General features: G+C 36.7%; 1 protein-coding gene across 1 annotated transcript; it reads right to left on the reverse strand.

Annotated features, from left to right (window-relative positions):
- Nucleotides 1–1,148: 1,148 nt before the first annotated feature.
- Nucleotides 1,149–6,417, reverse strand: LOC108319350 (DNA replication licensing factor MCM3 homolog 2). The gene is made up of 17 exons (XM_017550459.2): nt 6,213–6,417; nt 6,025–6,134; nt 5,678–5,886; nt 4,868–4,998; nt 4,552–4,790; nt 4,234–4,470; nt 4,001–4,155; nt 3,709–3,917; nt 3,428–3,593; nt 3,146–3,348; nt 2,903–2,962; nt 2,724–2,813; nt 2,354–2,529; nt 2,027–2,104; nt 1,793–1,934; nt 1,614–1,714; nt 1,149–1,476 (listed from the first exon to the last, which is right to left on the reverse strand). The coding sequence occupies exons 1-16, from the start codon at nt 6,276–6,278 to the stop codon at nt 1,655–1,657; spliced, it is 2,331 nt and encodes a 776-aa protein (XP_017405948.1). The 5' UTR covers nt 6,279–6,417; the 3' UTR covers nt 1,149–1,476; nt 1,614–1,654.
- Between the last annotated feature and the right edge of the window lie 10,142 nt (nt 6,418–16,559).

The raw sequence follows: 16,559 nt of genomic DNA on the forward strand, positions 1-16,559 counted from the left end.
AATCTGATTCCTTTTCTGGATCTTGTTAATTGGATTTCAGAATTCGCTTAGTTGGATTTCATGTTTTATTTTTAACCTACTAGATTTTAAAATCTGATTTTTAAATTTTTTCATGCATTTTAAAATTTAGTTTTGTATCCAGATCTTGTTAATCAGATTTTAGAATTTGGTTAGTTGATGAATTGTGTTTTATTTTTATCCTATCAGATTTTCAAATTCAGTTTTCAAAATTGCTTATCGGATTTAAAATCCAGTTAGTTGTTGGATTTCAAGTTTTATTTATTTTTATTTAGTTCATCAGATTTCAAAATTCTGTTTTTAAAATTGGTCACTATTTTGAAATTTGGTGCACCAAAAATGAAAAATGAAATTCGGATTTCAAAATACTATATCATTCATTGGGCTGCTACTGCCAATACTTAAAAAAAGAAAAAACTATCAAATTTTGCTAAAAATTAGTTATGAAATAAAGATTTATGAGCCCAACTTATTGTGAATCATGAACCTCTTGAAAAATGCTTAATGAACAGCATTTCTTCCGATCGTAGCAGAGAATGATTCATTCTGCAGCCATGATTGTTGACAATCATATTGTTCGTGTATTCGTTACGAGTTTAAGGACATGTGTTCATCTGGGCATAGCCAAATAATTGCTAAATTATGTATAGCCAGGTAACCAAGATAATTGTAATTGTCCTGAGCCCAATATCCTCTTCAATTACTACACTATCTTCCAACCATATATCGGAAATAGGTGATCTCAAAGGTCTTTTGGATCCTAGAAACACTCAGCATGTGATGCAACATTTATACATTAATATTATTAGGTGCGCTAAAATGATTGTTACTTATGCATCACCTCGTATACGTAATGCTACTACTGCTTTGACTTTGATCGCACCAGAGGTTTTGCTTGTTTAATTAGGTGCTGCATAAAATAATGTTTGGATCCTCCCCCAATTTATAGAGCACAAAGGTTTGAAAGGGTGGCCATTTTGATGTTCAAAATCACTAGTTTATAATTGAATTCAACTGGCGTCACAAGCTCCAAGCTTTTCCTTTTCATTTTCGGTTAATTTTACTGAACATTAAACTTTGCCAGCCACGTCCTATTTGGTGCCAATAATAATAAGTATCACTAGTGAAGGAACTTAAAACTATGGAAACCAGTCATTTCTAAATTCTTGTTTTACACGAATACTTTGCAGTTAGCAGAGTAGCAATACATAAAGATAAGACCACTATCAAATTATATGAACAAACGCAAAATTTTTTCATTAGGGGATAACAAAGTTTATCTTAATTTAAATGTTCTGTGAAGAATAACATGCAGTTGCAATCGCATAAGCTATTTCCTTGTCGATGTGTTAGCGAAGAACTCCCAGATAGCAAGGTATGAACTCTGGAATTTCCAAATCCTTCTCAAGCCTCCCTCCGTTGTGAAATCCATCCTGCCCGAGCGGCAAATTCTGCGCCCTGATATTCATCCATAGTTAATGAAAAATTTGTTTTACAATTGCAAATTGTGTAAACACCCAAGTCAAATTAAACCAATGCGCTCATATTTAGTAATGACAACTCATGATAATGTATTAGTTTGTAAAATCGAATACCTTTCTGAATCTTCGTTGAGATTGTGCCACAATCTTAGATTTTATGATATCATATGCACCATTCCATCAACTATCATCACTCTATTGTCATCTTGCAACCTCTGAAATTTCAGAAAACAAAAATAGTAACGAAGTTCGAGTTGGGAAGGTGGCAGCAGAAATTCATCAGAAGATCATACCTCTAATAGGAATAGTATATCTGCAGCGGTGTAAGGTGAATCTGCCCCTCTGTTGATAACATTCTCTAAGTCTGCAATAGCTATGAGATCCAGGCGGTTGGCTCGCATATGCTGACCAAATAGAGAATTAAATGCTTCAATTCTGCATGTCAATATAAGATATTTTACGTCAGAAACAGTAGGAGCACAAACATAAGAAAACAATTAAAAGGCAGGAATCGGAAGTTGACTGACCTTGCAGGGGTGAGTCCAACATTAGCTTCAGCTGCTGGGGTTTCATCTACTTCAATGGGATCTGTTCCTAATGTTGATCTAGCCAAAAAGAAATTACTAGTGTTATTAGTTCATAATGGACAAATATAGACCCCCTCAGCATTCGCATGGCAACGTAGAAGTCTTAATGCTTACAAATGTGCAAGGATGCTAAATTACGAGGGTTACAAAGAAAAACGCTTCTGCGGTAATAAATGAATTTTCGTGTATCTAATTATAGTAGCAATTAGAATGAAAAGTTGCTTGCAATATATTCATTTTTTCCAACTTGTTTAAATTATTGCTCACCTTCTTCTATCTTTAGAACCACGATCAGGACCATCATTTTCATTATGATCAGCCTTGCGCTTCCTGTCTTGCTCTTTCTCCCTCTCTTGCTCTCGCTCCTCCATTTCTGTAAGTTCTTTGTGATATATTGCAAAATTTAAAACCTTTAAAGCAGCTTCAACATCAGACTTTGAAACCTGAAAAGAGAAGTGCTGGTTCAATCACAAAGTATAGAGAACAAAACAGTGAAAATATAGGCTGAAGTACCACCAGGTAGAATATATAAGTAAAATAGCAATAGGAGAAAGAGAAAAGTGCGCAGCTAAGGAGAATGCCAAGTGCTTGTTTGACGGAGAAGAGAACACTGAAAAAGTAGATGTCAGTCTAGTACCTTTCTGCTCAATTTTAGTTTGGCATGAGCTGTTGAGAGACGTATGATGGTTTCTAAGGTTCTGGCAGTTATGGGAAGTGTTCCTCCTGTCTGCATAAAGTCAGTATTATATCAATAAAAGAAACTATGTTGTATAATGGCTCGAATGCAGAGCACCTATTTCAACTCTCAATGCTAACCTTTGCATTTGAGCTTGCATTTCTGAGCTCAGCATAGGCTGTGACAATGTTCTCAGACGCCTGTGGACGATGTCAGTTGATGTTAAATTAAAGCTAGTCATATGTCTATACAATAATGGACGGGAGCAGAAGCATAGCAACCATAAAAAATAATCAGAACCATTCAAGTATGGCAATTGTAAAGAGAATTCATCATACATCAAGAAAGATGAAATTGATATATTAATAAGAAAGGAACGTAACCTCATCAGTCAGTTCAGGTTGAATCCTATGCTTAGCGTAGTGGATATATTTCTTAAGAAACTTAATTGTAAGAGTATCACGTTTGCGACCTCTCTCAGTTTTCTTCCCATGTAACATTCTGTTATATTTGACAAAGATCGACGAGTCCGTATCAGCTTCATCTTCTCTTCCATATCCTGAGCTCCCATTAAGTGTTGCCTCGCCTATATTGTTAATCTACTTTCAATAAAACGACTAACTAGTATAAGAACGTCTCAAAGCATTGGAAAACTGCTTATTTACCTCCATCAACAGCAGAACGAAATCTATGCATACGAAGTACATGCTCAGAAATTCGACGATCAATGTCAGGATCCATTTGATCTAACACAATAAACAGTAGATCAAATCGAGAAAGCAAGGAGTCTGGAAGTCCAATATTTTTAGTTGGAGTCAATGAACGATCATACTGTATAATTGCACATAAAAAGTCACAAGTTAGAAAAGAAATTGAAGGTTCAATACAGTATCAGGAAATTGGATAGTTTAAACTGCACAGCCAATTACCGCATAACACCACTTACAGTTCCATATATGGGATTTGCAGCGGCAACCACACTGCATCGGGCATTTAGTGATGCATGGATACCAGCTTTAGCAATAGTCACAGTCTGCTGCTCCATAACTTCATGTATAGCAACACGATCTTCATCATTCATCTTGTCAAATTCATCAATGCAGACAACACCTCTGTCGGCAAGAACCATTGCCCCAGCTTCTAGCCTTCTTTCCCCTGAGAAAGAAGTAAGAAGCATCCTTAGATGACAATTATAATAATAGTACTATGCATAGAGCCCATGACAATGATCTTTTTACCTGTTTCTTGATCTGAAGTAACAGCGGCTGTCAAACCAACCCCAGAAGAACCCCTGCCTGTAGTTGATATGGCCAAGGGAGCAATGTTCATAATTGCTCTCAAGAGTTGAGACTTGGCAACAGAGGGGTCACCAACCATCATCATGTTAATGTCACTAAAGAAGCAAGACAGACCAGCGTTATAATTTTAGATTTAGTTAAAAGAGAAGGGAGATCAAGCAAAAAACACGAACCCTCGCAAGTGAGTGCCATTCTTTAAGTTCTTCTCAACTCCACTAAGCATCAACAAAATCACTGCTTTTTTTATCCAAGAATGCCCATATATAGAAGGTGCAAGCGAATTACTTAGCAGGTCAAATGCATCATCTCTTTCAGCTATCTTTTTAATGTTTTTGAGATCTTCGGGGCTGTAGATTGGTGCATTAGCCTCTTTGTTGAGAAGAGAAACATTGTTGGCTATGAGCACAGTCCTGCAAGAACATCAATCAATCAATTTTCTGTTTATTAAAGCACAGGAGTGCAAAGAAACTGTCAGTATATACTAGAGCTACCTGAATACTCCATTCACACTGCCTTTACTTTTCCCTGCAAGAGCCTTATATACTCCCACAATTGCCACTCGATCTCCAGGCTTGCAGGAATCAACAAGGTCATCTTCTACAATGACATCCACTGTTCTTGGGAGTTGACCAGGAGCAGAATTCTCAGGAACTTCTTGAATGGACAAAGTTTGATGATCTTTGTATTTGCACAATCCATACTCAGTCACAAGTAAGTTGCCATTTTCATCCTACAATAATTTTAGTCAATAAATTTCATCATCACGAGAAGACAAAAAATGTTGGAGATCAACGAGCTTGACATTACCCTTGTAGGGTAAACAGATCCTGTGGGTAAACCCAAATTAGAGGTAATATCACGATATTCGCGAGAAGTGAAGTTTCCCGTGGTGGGGCAGAAATGAACACTTTTAACAACCTTCGGCCTTACAAGAGAACCTATAAATTAAAAAAAAGGGTGAGATGCCTGCACGCTTAAACCAGAGTATTTGTTCACAAACTTGTTCATAAATGTATTCCGTATCAAACAGAAAGAAAGTATCAACGCGGAAAATGAACAACCTAAAGATAAAACCAAACGGCTTCTTGTAAGAGAAATAAACTATAAACTTTTACCAGCAAAGGATATTACATTTTCATCATTATCACATAACAAAATAAATAATAACATGCCGTTCAAGACATACTAAGCAACTTGATAGCAAAGACGATATTAACTTGCAAATAAAATAACAGCTTCGTAGGTAAGATAAAAATATGAAGTGGAAGACTTGTCAAACTAAAAAGAGTTACAAGGGCCAAAAATATACCCAGGCCATACTAACAAATGACAATGAAAAAAGATAATCCTTTGATCCTCAAAATAACCAAAAATAGAATACTATTCCCAAAGCCACTAATTAAACCCAGTACAACATATAAGGGACCAATTGGACTAAAGAATCAAGACAACGGCGAGTTTGATTTTATTTATAGGGTTTCAGAGTCAATTTAGGAATCGAAGTTTGGTCACTTAACGCCCTAATTTCATGGGAAACCAGCTGGACTCAATCATTCAAGTTATGACAAAAAATGAAAAGGGACAAAAAAATATAAAAGGAAGCACAGGTAGTTTTACATTTGGTGACAATGCCCTCAACACAAACCATAGAACCTATGAATTCAGAAAGAAGCTCCCTTGGCGTGACTCGGCGAGAAACAAAGGGACCTTCAAATCCCACAAGCACTTGTTCCCCTTCCTTCAAATACTTAGGATCAATAGCACGAGTAGCGTCCGTCACCGCATCGCAGAGCGGTTGAATGTACTCACTTGGAGTCCTGATTATCCTGCAAAAGTTCCAATTTCTATTTAAAAAAACAAAATAGAACACCAACTGCAAGCAATAACTTCACACGCAGAATCAATTTCAAAAGAATTGTAAGTATAAAAGTAAAATTCAAAAATTAGTGCCGAGAAGTGCTAACCTGTTACCCAAGTCGTGGAAGTTGTGGAGATCGGAGATGTTGATGATGAGGCGGTGTCGCTTGTGGTTGATTAGGGCTTTGATTTCGTCCATGTAAATTCCCTTTCCCACCTGATGATCCAACACAAATCGTTAGAACGAGGACAGAGTAACAGACAAAAATAAGAAGAGAAAATGCACAGGAGATACATCTTGATCCAAGAAATCGGCGAATTCTCGCTTATGCGCTGCCCTAACTTCTTCGCTCAAGTCCATTTTCGAAGGCTGTGGTAGTAGCGAGAGAGTGTCAGAGAATGGTGGAGTCAGAAAAGTGAGAGAAAACGATGGTGGTGCTTCTTTTTCCTTTGGCGCGAGGGCTCTGTTTTTGGCGGGAACATGGAGCTTCGTGCTGGCGTTGTGGCGGGAACAATAACTTAGCGCTGCTCTTGGGCTTTTCTTACTTCCAAGGCCCAATCTCTATCCACACATCGGATTAAAAGTTAAAGCGAGGCCTTTACTTCTTATATCTCATCAATTTCTTCGCGCACCTCCTCAAGTTTTCAAAATAATCATTTTACCATATGTAAAAGTAACTTTTGAAACACAAATTCAGGAAACATTTTAGAATAAGTTTTTTTGAAATTTCCGAAATAAGATTTTTTTTTTGTAAAATGTCTTCGGAGGTCTCTATTTATGTGGATTCGTATCAATTGGATCCTCATATTCTCAAAGTTCTCAATTGGGTCCCTGTTTTGGTAAAATTGACTCAATAAAGCACTTGTCGTTAATTGTTGTGGATGACATTAACATTTTTGTTAGGTGGCATGCTGAGGTATCATTTAATTAGCACATGGCACAGATGAGGTTATCCTTTTATATAATTTAAAATTTTAAAATTTAAGAAAAACAGAATTTAAAAATAATTAAACATGTGCTTTTAAAAGGTATTAGGGTTAGCTTTTGTAATTTGGGGTCAAAATTGAGTGTGTGCGAAATTGAGGAAAATAGGATTCGTGGGTGGGTGTGGTGTTGTGCGACCTTGTAGTTGTGCGATGTGGGTGGGTGTGGTGGTGTTCAAGCTCGTGCTAATTCTTTTTCGAAGAGAATGTCGTCGACTTGCAGTGGGACTTGCAGTTTCTGGAAGAAGGAAAATGCTATGTCTTCACCCATTTGCCACTATGGACAGAGATCTGCGGTGAGAACTGCGAAAACTATGAAGAATAGGGGCAAGAAATTTTGGGGATGCTCCAAGTATAAGGTATGTTAGATTCAACCTAATTAATTTGTGGTGTTGTTTTTGAGAACACGACATTTTCGTTGAATGTTGTCTTTATAGAATGGTGGTGAAGACGCTAGTTGCAATTTCTTCAAATGGTGCACTGATATTGGGTTTGACGAAAGGGGTAGCTACGTCAAGAGTGAAGGAATCAAAGAAACTTTGGTGAACAGTGAAGAATTGGATAGTACTAGGAAAATGATAGTAAATTTACAGAAATCAATGTTCATTGTTCAAAAGTGGATGACAGTGTTGATGTTGTTGGTTTCTATTTTATGTGTAATACACATAATTTTAGTTTCACTATTGATGAGAAAGGGATGATTTGTTGTAACTTTGTTGTACGTTTGTTCTGTTTTAATGAAATGAAGAGTTGTTTTGTAAGTAACTGAGTTGTGGTTATGGAATGTGATATTTGTTCATGAGTAAGAATGGGATGATTTGAAATTTCACTTTAATTACATATATGACCAGATTTAATTATAATTTGTAATCCTGTTTATTCTTATGAAACCTTCAGTTCTATCCCCGCTATTGAGTCGTTCGGTCATTGGCTATCCCCTCCTATGCAACACCATCGATATTACTTGAAAATGACCACTCGGCCTCCTATGCAACATCGTTCGGTCATTAGTTCAACATAAACATTACCGTTCGGTCTTGACTCTTATTTTTTTTAAGCATTCGGTCATTAGTTCAACATGCCCAGTCGGCCTTCATCATGACCGTTCGACCCTCCTCTTATATTTCTCCTTTCATATTCACCCTTCGGTATCAATGAATATATCGTTCGGTCTGGACTCTTATTTTTTTTAGCTTCCTAACAAAAGCTATGAACAATTTAAACCGAAAGCAAACTTAACATTCCATAAACATTAATAAAGTGCTCAAATTGTTTAGATGAGTAAAAGGTTACAAAAATATGTGCTAAAATTGTCAAAGACAAAGATCATAATTGTTAACAGCAGTGAAAAATACAATAAAATCCCCTTCCTATGTTGTTCAGTCATTTGATGATGGCATGTTTGGTTCATTTGCTGGGTTGCTTTGTTGTGTTCGGTCAGGGTTGACATCATGTTCTTGGGTTGATTTCTGGCAAGAACTTCTGTTGTGACCCAATTTCCTACAAATGCCACATCTTTTACGTACGCCACCCTTCCTCATTCTTGTATCATCACTGACCAACTCCCATTCTTGCAACCTTCTTTTCTTCTTTGGTCTCCCTGGAAATATTCTCTTTGTTGGAGGAAAGACATCATTATGTGCGGTAATCTGCCACATGTTCTTACCATTTTATTGGATACACAATTGAAGAGTATATTTCTTTATATGTTGACTTCATAAAACAACAAGGTATGAAGTCCTCTGCATCTATATTCAGAAACTTCATAGCATCCAACACATGGCAACATGGAATGCCTGTGATAGCCCATTTCCTGCATGTACATTCAAATTTGTCTATATCAACAACAAACATGTCCCCAGCTTGGGACACATGACGAACTTCAAACAACTTCTGTGCTGACCAGCTATGAAAACAAAACTATTATGAGGTTAAACAAAACATTTGAAGACATGATAAATATAAATATGCATACCTAGGAATCCAAAATTTTGTTAACTGAGACTCCTTATTAATTCTAGTCTTGATTTTAGGATAAATGACCCCAGACAATGATTCACTTCTTGTTCGGTTTGTTGCCCATCTCTTCATCAAGTAAAGGCGGGTGTCCTCCAACATGCTTATTATTGGCTTTGACCTTGTAGGCACCAAAATACTGTTGAATGCTTCTGACATGTTGTTTACCAATGTATCACACTTAGAAGTGGTGGTAAACCTTGATCGTGACCAGTATCTACAGTGCAACAACTTATGAAATATTACTATCAAAGTCAGCCACTATTACAAGTTTGAATTGCATCACATAACATATATTGAAGAACATACCTGGGAGGAATTTTTATAAGGTATTTAAAAGCCTCAATGTTGACCTCTTTTAATATTCTCATTTCGTTTTCCCATGTTTGTGGATGGGTTGTTGTAGCTGTCTTCCACATCAACCGCTTTAGATGTTTTCCAAGGAAATTTTTTCTAAAATTTGCGTAAAGGTGCCTAATATAAATCGTTGATCAACTCCAGGAACCACTTCTTGAATAGCTTGAAATAGGCCCTGTTATTTGAATTAGTAAGTGTTGTTAGATCTCTTATTTCAATAACAATATAAATAAACATATAATGGGTCTAGCCTAGCTAAGTTCATCATTGCATGGCTCCTCTATCATACACAAAGGCTCTAGCCTATTATCTAACACAGAACCGCCCCCCCCCCCCCCCCCCCATACAGAATACCACAAGTCCTTAAACCCATCATATCCAAGTCCTTTTACTACACTTACTACAATGAAGTAACTCCACATGTCTGGGTCAAAAGACATAGTTGTACCTTCCCCCACATACTTAAGTGGCCCATCATTTATGAACTGCCCTCCATGATGGAAAACAACTTCAAAAGGATTCTCCATGTACAACAATAAAACATTATATATCCTATAAAATGATAACAGGGCCAACCACAACAAAAATTATACAAAATTAGAACCACAACAGCGAAACATGGGGACTGACGACAACATAACTTAAACAAAATAAAAAGCACAAGAAGCAAACATGGGGAACCACATTGCAACAACATTTTAAAGCACAACATAATAAACACACTACGACAACTCTTCCAACATGGGGGACCATGCATCATTGTCGAAAAACCATAAAAGGACAAAATATACAAACAATTAAACAATTACTAACCTCAACACGTGTTTCACCTTTAACGACCTTCGCGAAACTCTTCCACGTGATTCACCGCCAACAATTAGCCGCTTCCACTGAAAAAGCACGGATAGATGACGATAATTCCGTAGAACAAAGGTTTATGAATACTTAATTTCGCACTAAAATCCAATGTTCCCCAGTTACGTCGCACAACACCACAACCACCCACGAATCCTATTTTCCTCAATTTCACACACACTCAATTTTGACCCCAAATTACGAAAGCTAACCTTAATACCTTTTAAAAGCACGTGTTTAATTATTTTTAAATTTTGCTTTTCTTAAATTTTAAAATTTTAAATTATATAAATATCCACGTAATAACCTTATCTGTGCCACATGCTAATTAAAGGATACCTCAACATGCCACCTAGCAAAAATGTTAACGCCGTCCACAACAATTAACGACAAGAGCTTTATTGAGTCAATTTTACCAAAACATGGATCCAATTGAGAACTTTGAGAATATAAAGATCCAATTGATACGAATCCGTAGAAATAGGAAACTCCGAAGACATTTTACCATTTGTTTAGCAGAACTTTATAAAAGAAATTCTGAAATATGGTTTTCAAATTTAATTTTCAGAATACATCAAATGTATTTCAAAATTAATTTTCTAAATAAGATTTCTAGAATAAATTTTCTGAAGTGCATATAATACTCTTCGAAAATACCTCTACATAAAATATGTTCCCAAAAATTTGAATTGAATTTTTTGAAATATATAAAATATATTTCGAAAATAATTTTCTAAAATGATTTTTTTTCTGTATTTTTTTTCTTTCCTTTCTTTTGTCAGTTACTATGATCAAAGTAGTGACGACGAAAATGACGGTGATGGTTGTGAAGGACGTTCAAGACTTTTTCTCTTATTACTGTGATGTAGTTAGTAATTCTGAGGGTGCAACCAACAATTGCACGAAAGCAGTGGAGGTAAAATCTTGAATTGTGGTTATAAAAAAGGTTTAATAGGTTCGGAAGTCCCTATTTATGCAGATTTGTATCAATTGGGTCCCTATTTTGATAAAATTTGAATCAATAAAGCCTTTGCCGTTAAATGCTATGGATGGCGTTAATTTTCTTGCAATGTGGCATGCTGAGGTGTGATTTAATTACGAGGTGGCATTGATGTAGATTTATTTGATTTTAAGTTTAAAAAATATTTAAAATAAATGACGAGGTATCATCGTTCTTCTTCAATAATTCCCTTCAACCACCGTGCCGTCAACCACCGCCGTATCAGCGCCGCCAACTCGAGCCTCACCGGCCACCATTGTCGTCTTTGCATCTTCGCAGAAGCCGCCACAATCATAATCGTGGCACCAATCTTCACCGCCACCATGGGAAAGGGCTTCTCCTTGTGCCTCTGCCTACGCGCCGTTAGAATGGGAAAATGCTTTCTCCGCTTCTCGCACCAAAATTTCCGAATGGAGATGGCTCTCTTCTGTTTCTGGGTTTGTTTGCAGGTCTGATTGTGGTTACAGGTGGAGATGAACGAAGGAGAAGATGATTCGCGCCATGGCTTTCGAACAGCTGCGCGATTTTGATTTTCTCTGTGATTGGGTTTTTGCGTGTTTTCTCTGACAAGTGCAAGGGTGATGAAGGTTAGTGGTTGCGATCATGGCAGCGTCTTCACGGCGGTTTTGTGGCGCTAAGGTTTGGCGAAGTAGCTGCGAGATGCGAAAAAAAAGGCGCGATTCGGAGAGGCTTGCATCTCTGGTTTGGGGGAGGTTGCGGCGAAGCTTGCGAGGAAGGAGATCGAATCACGCTTGGTGGCGGAGGACGAAGGAATCGCGATTCTGGTGGCTGATACGATTCACATTTCTGCGATGGTGGATAGCGGCGATTTGAAGGTTGACGGTGGTGGCTTCAAGGTGGCTGACGACTAGGGTTTCTGGGTTTCCTCCTTTCCCCTATCTGAAACCCTAATTTTGGGTGAGAAAGGGGTTGACATGTGGCAGGTCTTCACTGGTCACGTTATGAATCAGTCAAAGCTGGTCAACAAGACTCTTCTAATGCTGTGCCACCTCGTAATTAAAGGACACATCAACATGTCACATTAGAAGAAAATTAACGCCATCCATAACATTTAACGGCAAGGGATTTATTGACTCAAATTTTACCAAAACAGGGATCCAATTGAAAACTTTCATAATACGAGGACCCAATTGATACAAATCTGCATAAATAGATACCTCCGAACCTATTAAACCTATAAAAAATTTAGTGTTTAGTTAGTTTGAGAAATGATAGGAGGAATTTATGCACAAAACACAAAGAAGCACGTTCACTTGCTTAAGCTAGAATTGGGTGATAAGAATTTTTTTTTTATAATATTTAGTTTAATTAAAATTTCTGCTATTTTATCTTTTCCAAATTTTACCAAAAAACAAGCATAAATTTAGTGTTTTGGAATTAATTCGGGTCAAGTATTTTTATTTAAAATTCGGGTCAAGTATTAATTAAAATCCAAAATTTGATTCCGGAAAATTTGAATTTCGACTAATTTTTGAGTAAAAATTTGAAACATAATTAAGTATAATTGGGCTCTGTGAGATCGAATTCCAACTTAGCACCACGAAATGCCATATTTAGTACATTGGTATCATTCTTATTCAGTGCAAACAAAATTCACCAAAAGGTGTTAGATTATTAATTTGTCCTCTTCTTAATTTCATATTCCTTTTTATCTATTTTCTTTTTACTCTGAACTATCTCTTTTTCACTCTTTAAGTATTGCTTTTTCCAAAACTATAATCCTATTTATTTCTATATAATTTTTAAAATTTTCAAACTTTAAGGTTTGTTTAGACAAGTTGTTAATGGACAAATGATCATATGAATAGACAAAATGCAAGAAAAGATAAAAGGAAAAAAATACCAAGTTTTTTTATGAACTTTTCTCAACATGAAATTACGTTGAGTCCTTAAAATATATTCAAGTTGTAGTAAAGAGACTTCTAACTTAGATGGGTACTCTTTTGTTGTTTTCAAAAGCTCGTCCACATTTATTCTCTTACAATTTCCCTAACCTTTTACACGGATGTTTTTTAACAAATATCCACTCTTACCTTGTATACAAAAATGTTTATAAGAATAAGATTAAAAAGCAACAAAAAATAAAATAATCAATATTCCTTTCATTCTTACAACAACTCACTTTAATTACCACCATTGTTATCATGTCCACAATTTTTCTTATCATTTTTTGTTGTTTTAGTTCATTCTCTTTTGTTATCATTATTATTGTTACGACCACTTTGTTCTTATTATCATCTTTTTCATATGCAACTTTTTCATTATGCTTGTAATATTTGTAATAACAGTTGTCACATTAAGGCCACCACTATGGTTGCTAACAATAACTATTAGTTGTCATTGCAAAAAATTTCTTCTCAAATTCTATATTGGGTAGTCCAAGTACTAGTTCTCTCCTTGACATCTCGGCTAGACTTCCAAAATTAAGATGTCCAAATCGGAAATGTCACATGATCATATCATTGTTTCATCTTTCATGTCTAACTTCAAGCACCTCTCCTACAAAATCTTCAACTCTAATTTTTATATTCGATTATTCTTCATTTCTACCCGAATTGTTAGATGACCATTCTCATCATTCAAATACAATACTTGGTTCTTCATTAAAACTAAGTTACCTTTTTCAACTAACTGACATGCTTAAAATATTGCTCTTTAGTTAGGGAACATAGTAAACATTCATGATTTCTCCAACTCACTCACCTTTCTGTATGTTTTAGATTGTTCCACGTCCTCTTACAAAACTCTAGAATTATCTCTAAATGACACAAATCTGACCTCAATGTTAGTGAGTTCATAGAATAATTCCTCAATTCCACACATATGATTGTTAGCTCCAGTGTCCAAGTATCATACTAAGTTGGTAAATTACCCACACCCTTTGATTTCAAGCACAACACTACATTTGAGTTCACTGTCTCCTCTTCTAAGTTCTTCTTTATCATTAATGAGTTGTTCCTGCAAACATCGAATTTGTTCTCCTTCTCTACCAAGACGTCCACCTGCATTTTTGAGTTGCTTTCTTGCGTTGCCGAGTTGTTAGCACGTGTCGCTGAGCTCTTCAAGCATCTTGTCAGAATTCTCTGCATTGAATTTGGACTTTGTACCACAGGTTTCTTGAATAGCTCGACTTATCCTCGCACAGACTTACAAGAACTTGGCCTAAAGTGTCCAAAGCTCGGTAATATTTTGGTCGAGCTTTCCACCTTTGTCTGCGGGCTCTACTACTCCTTCATGGGCTCTTTGTCAACTCACCACCCAATAACTTAACCTCCACCTGCTCGAATTCAATCCACATGGGACTCGTCTTATCGTTCCCTAACAAATCAGTGTACAACAACTTAACTTCTCTTCACACAACCATCATATACTCGGTTTCAAACAACTTAGTTTTTGCCAGCTCGGTTCCAAACACCACGGTATGAACATGTTGAGCTCTAGACAAGTTGGTTTTCTTTAGCTTTCCTCCACACACCTTGATTTTGTTCAGCTCAGCTCCAAACAACACTAAATTCATCTACTGAGCTCCAGAAAACTTGGTCTCTGTATCACACAATTTAGTGTCTGCATAAACCACCCTAGTCTCTTCACCTGATAGCCCAGTCTTCTCACCTGACATCCTGATCTCCTTAAACAACTCAATTTGCTCATGTACCCCCTTTGAGAGCCCAATCAAAACAATGTATAGGCTTTTTGAAAGTAATAAAATTCCCATATATTCCTCTATTAGAAGGTTTTTTTCACCTTTCCTTTCAACTTGGCAAAATTTTTCTATGTGACCGACCTTCTCAAAATTGTAGCAACTTCCTATTTTGCATAGTGACCAAGTTTGCCACATTTGAAGCACTCCACACTTGCTTTAGACTAACCTGTACGATCTTTTCCTCGATCACGGCCATGCCAACTTTGTTGTCTAGTCTGATCTGTGCCAGCTTCAACAACACCCCAACCACGACCTCCTCGACTTCTACCTCAACGGTTTCTATCTCTAGAACCTCGACCCTAAGCATTATGTGTTTCAATCACATTGCAATGTACATGTAGTGTTTGGTCATCGGGTTTCTTCTTCTTCTTCCTTAGTGTGTGGGCCTTTAGAGACCCAACCAATTCCTCCATCGTGATAATTATCAGATCCTTTGTTTCTTCAAGAATGACCCTAATACTTTCAAAATCATTTATCAAAGATCTCAAGATCTTTTATTCAACTTGGTTAAGTGTCATTTCTGCTCTGTTCATTCTGAGTTTTTTAGCCACCTTTTGTACCCGAGTTATGAACTCGGTAACCCCCTCTTTTTCATCCATCTTCAAACATTCAAACTCTCTTATGATAGCTTGTACTAGAACTTGTTAAAGAAGCTGACAATAAAAGAATAAAGATCACGAACAAAGGATTTCCCGAGATGAGTAGATCATTGTCCTTAAGGACTTATCCGCGGTGTATTGCGCAAGCCCCCTCGGATACAACAAGAACTTCTCAGAATTTCTAAGGATCTTAGAACTAGCAAGGATCTCTAAAAAGAGAAAGAGTGAAACCAAGGATAAGAGAAGAAAGAGAAACTAGAAAAGAAGCTATGGAAAAATCTATGCAAGGGAGAGGGAGAGCTCAACGATGTGAGAGAAAGAGAACTTGTTGTTTTTTTTGTGTGTATCTAGAATGAAATTACTGGCTCTATTTATAGAGAAGAAAACCAAGGGAAAAAGGCCCAAGGTCCAAAGCACACAAAAAGATCCCGAGCCTTATGGGTGGTTGAGCTGCAATGCGTAGCAATCCCGAAACTTGTGGAAGCAAAGTTCTGCAACATTAGTGTTGCTAGCGAAAAAGTGAAACAAAAGCAAAGCTTGGTCAAACGTTTATTTTGCAATAAAATAAACGTATAAGTTTATAACAATCCCCCACATATTGAAAAGGAAACCAAACGAAAGAGATAGAGAAGAAATATCCTAGGTTTCATAAGATGTAATGCATCAAAGCTAGTATAGCAAGCTATATGAACCAGTCCTAGATCGAGAAACTTAATACACATTATAGTTGGCATAAGAAGCTATATGAACCAAAGACACTTGAGTGTGTTAGAGGTTTATCAATCACAATACACCCCCACAATCCTTGTTGTTATCGCTGTGGTGCACTTACTAGGCCGTGTGCGTGTCCGATATTCATGAGTGCTCTAGAGATCATGTCAAGATCTCATGCAAGCAGCCCCACTTGACACTCATATAGGTGATTTCATCAAGTGTATGCTACAAATCATACACCACCCATAAGGGATATGAAGATCATTAAAAACTTTGTTTAATTACAAAGTTTAACCTCTCAATAATGTAGTCTCTAACACTTTCACACACACTATAGGAATGGACATATTTGATTTAAAATCAAATTAATGCTATCAAAACTAACAAGTGACT

The sequence above is a fragment of the Vigna angularis genome, chromosome 1, assembly GCF_016808095.1.
Source record: "Vigna angularis cultivar LongXiaoDou No.4 chromosome 1, ASM1680809v1, whole genome shotgun sequence".
Classification (NCBI taxonomy): Eukaryota; Viridiplantae; Streptophyta; class Magnoliopsida; order Fabales; family Fabaceae; genus Vigna; species Vigna angularis.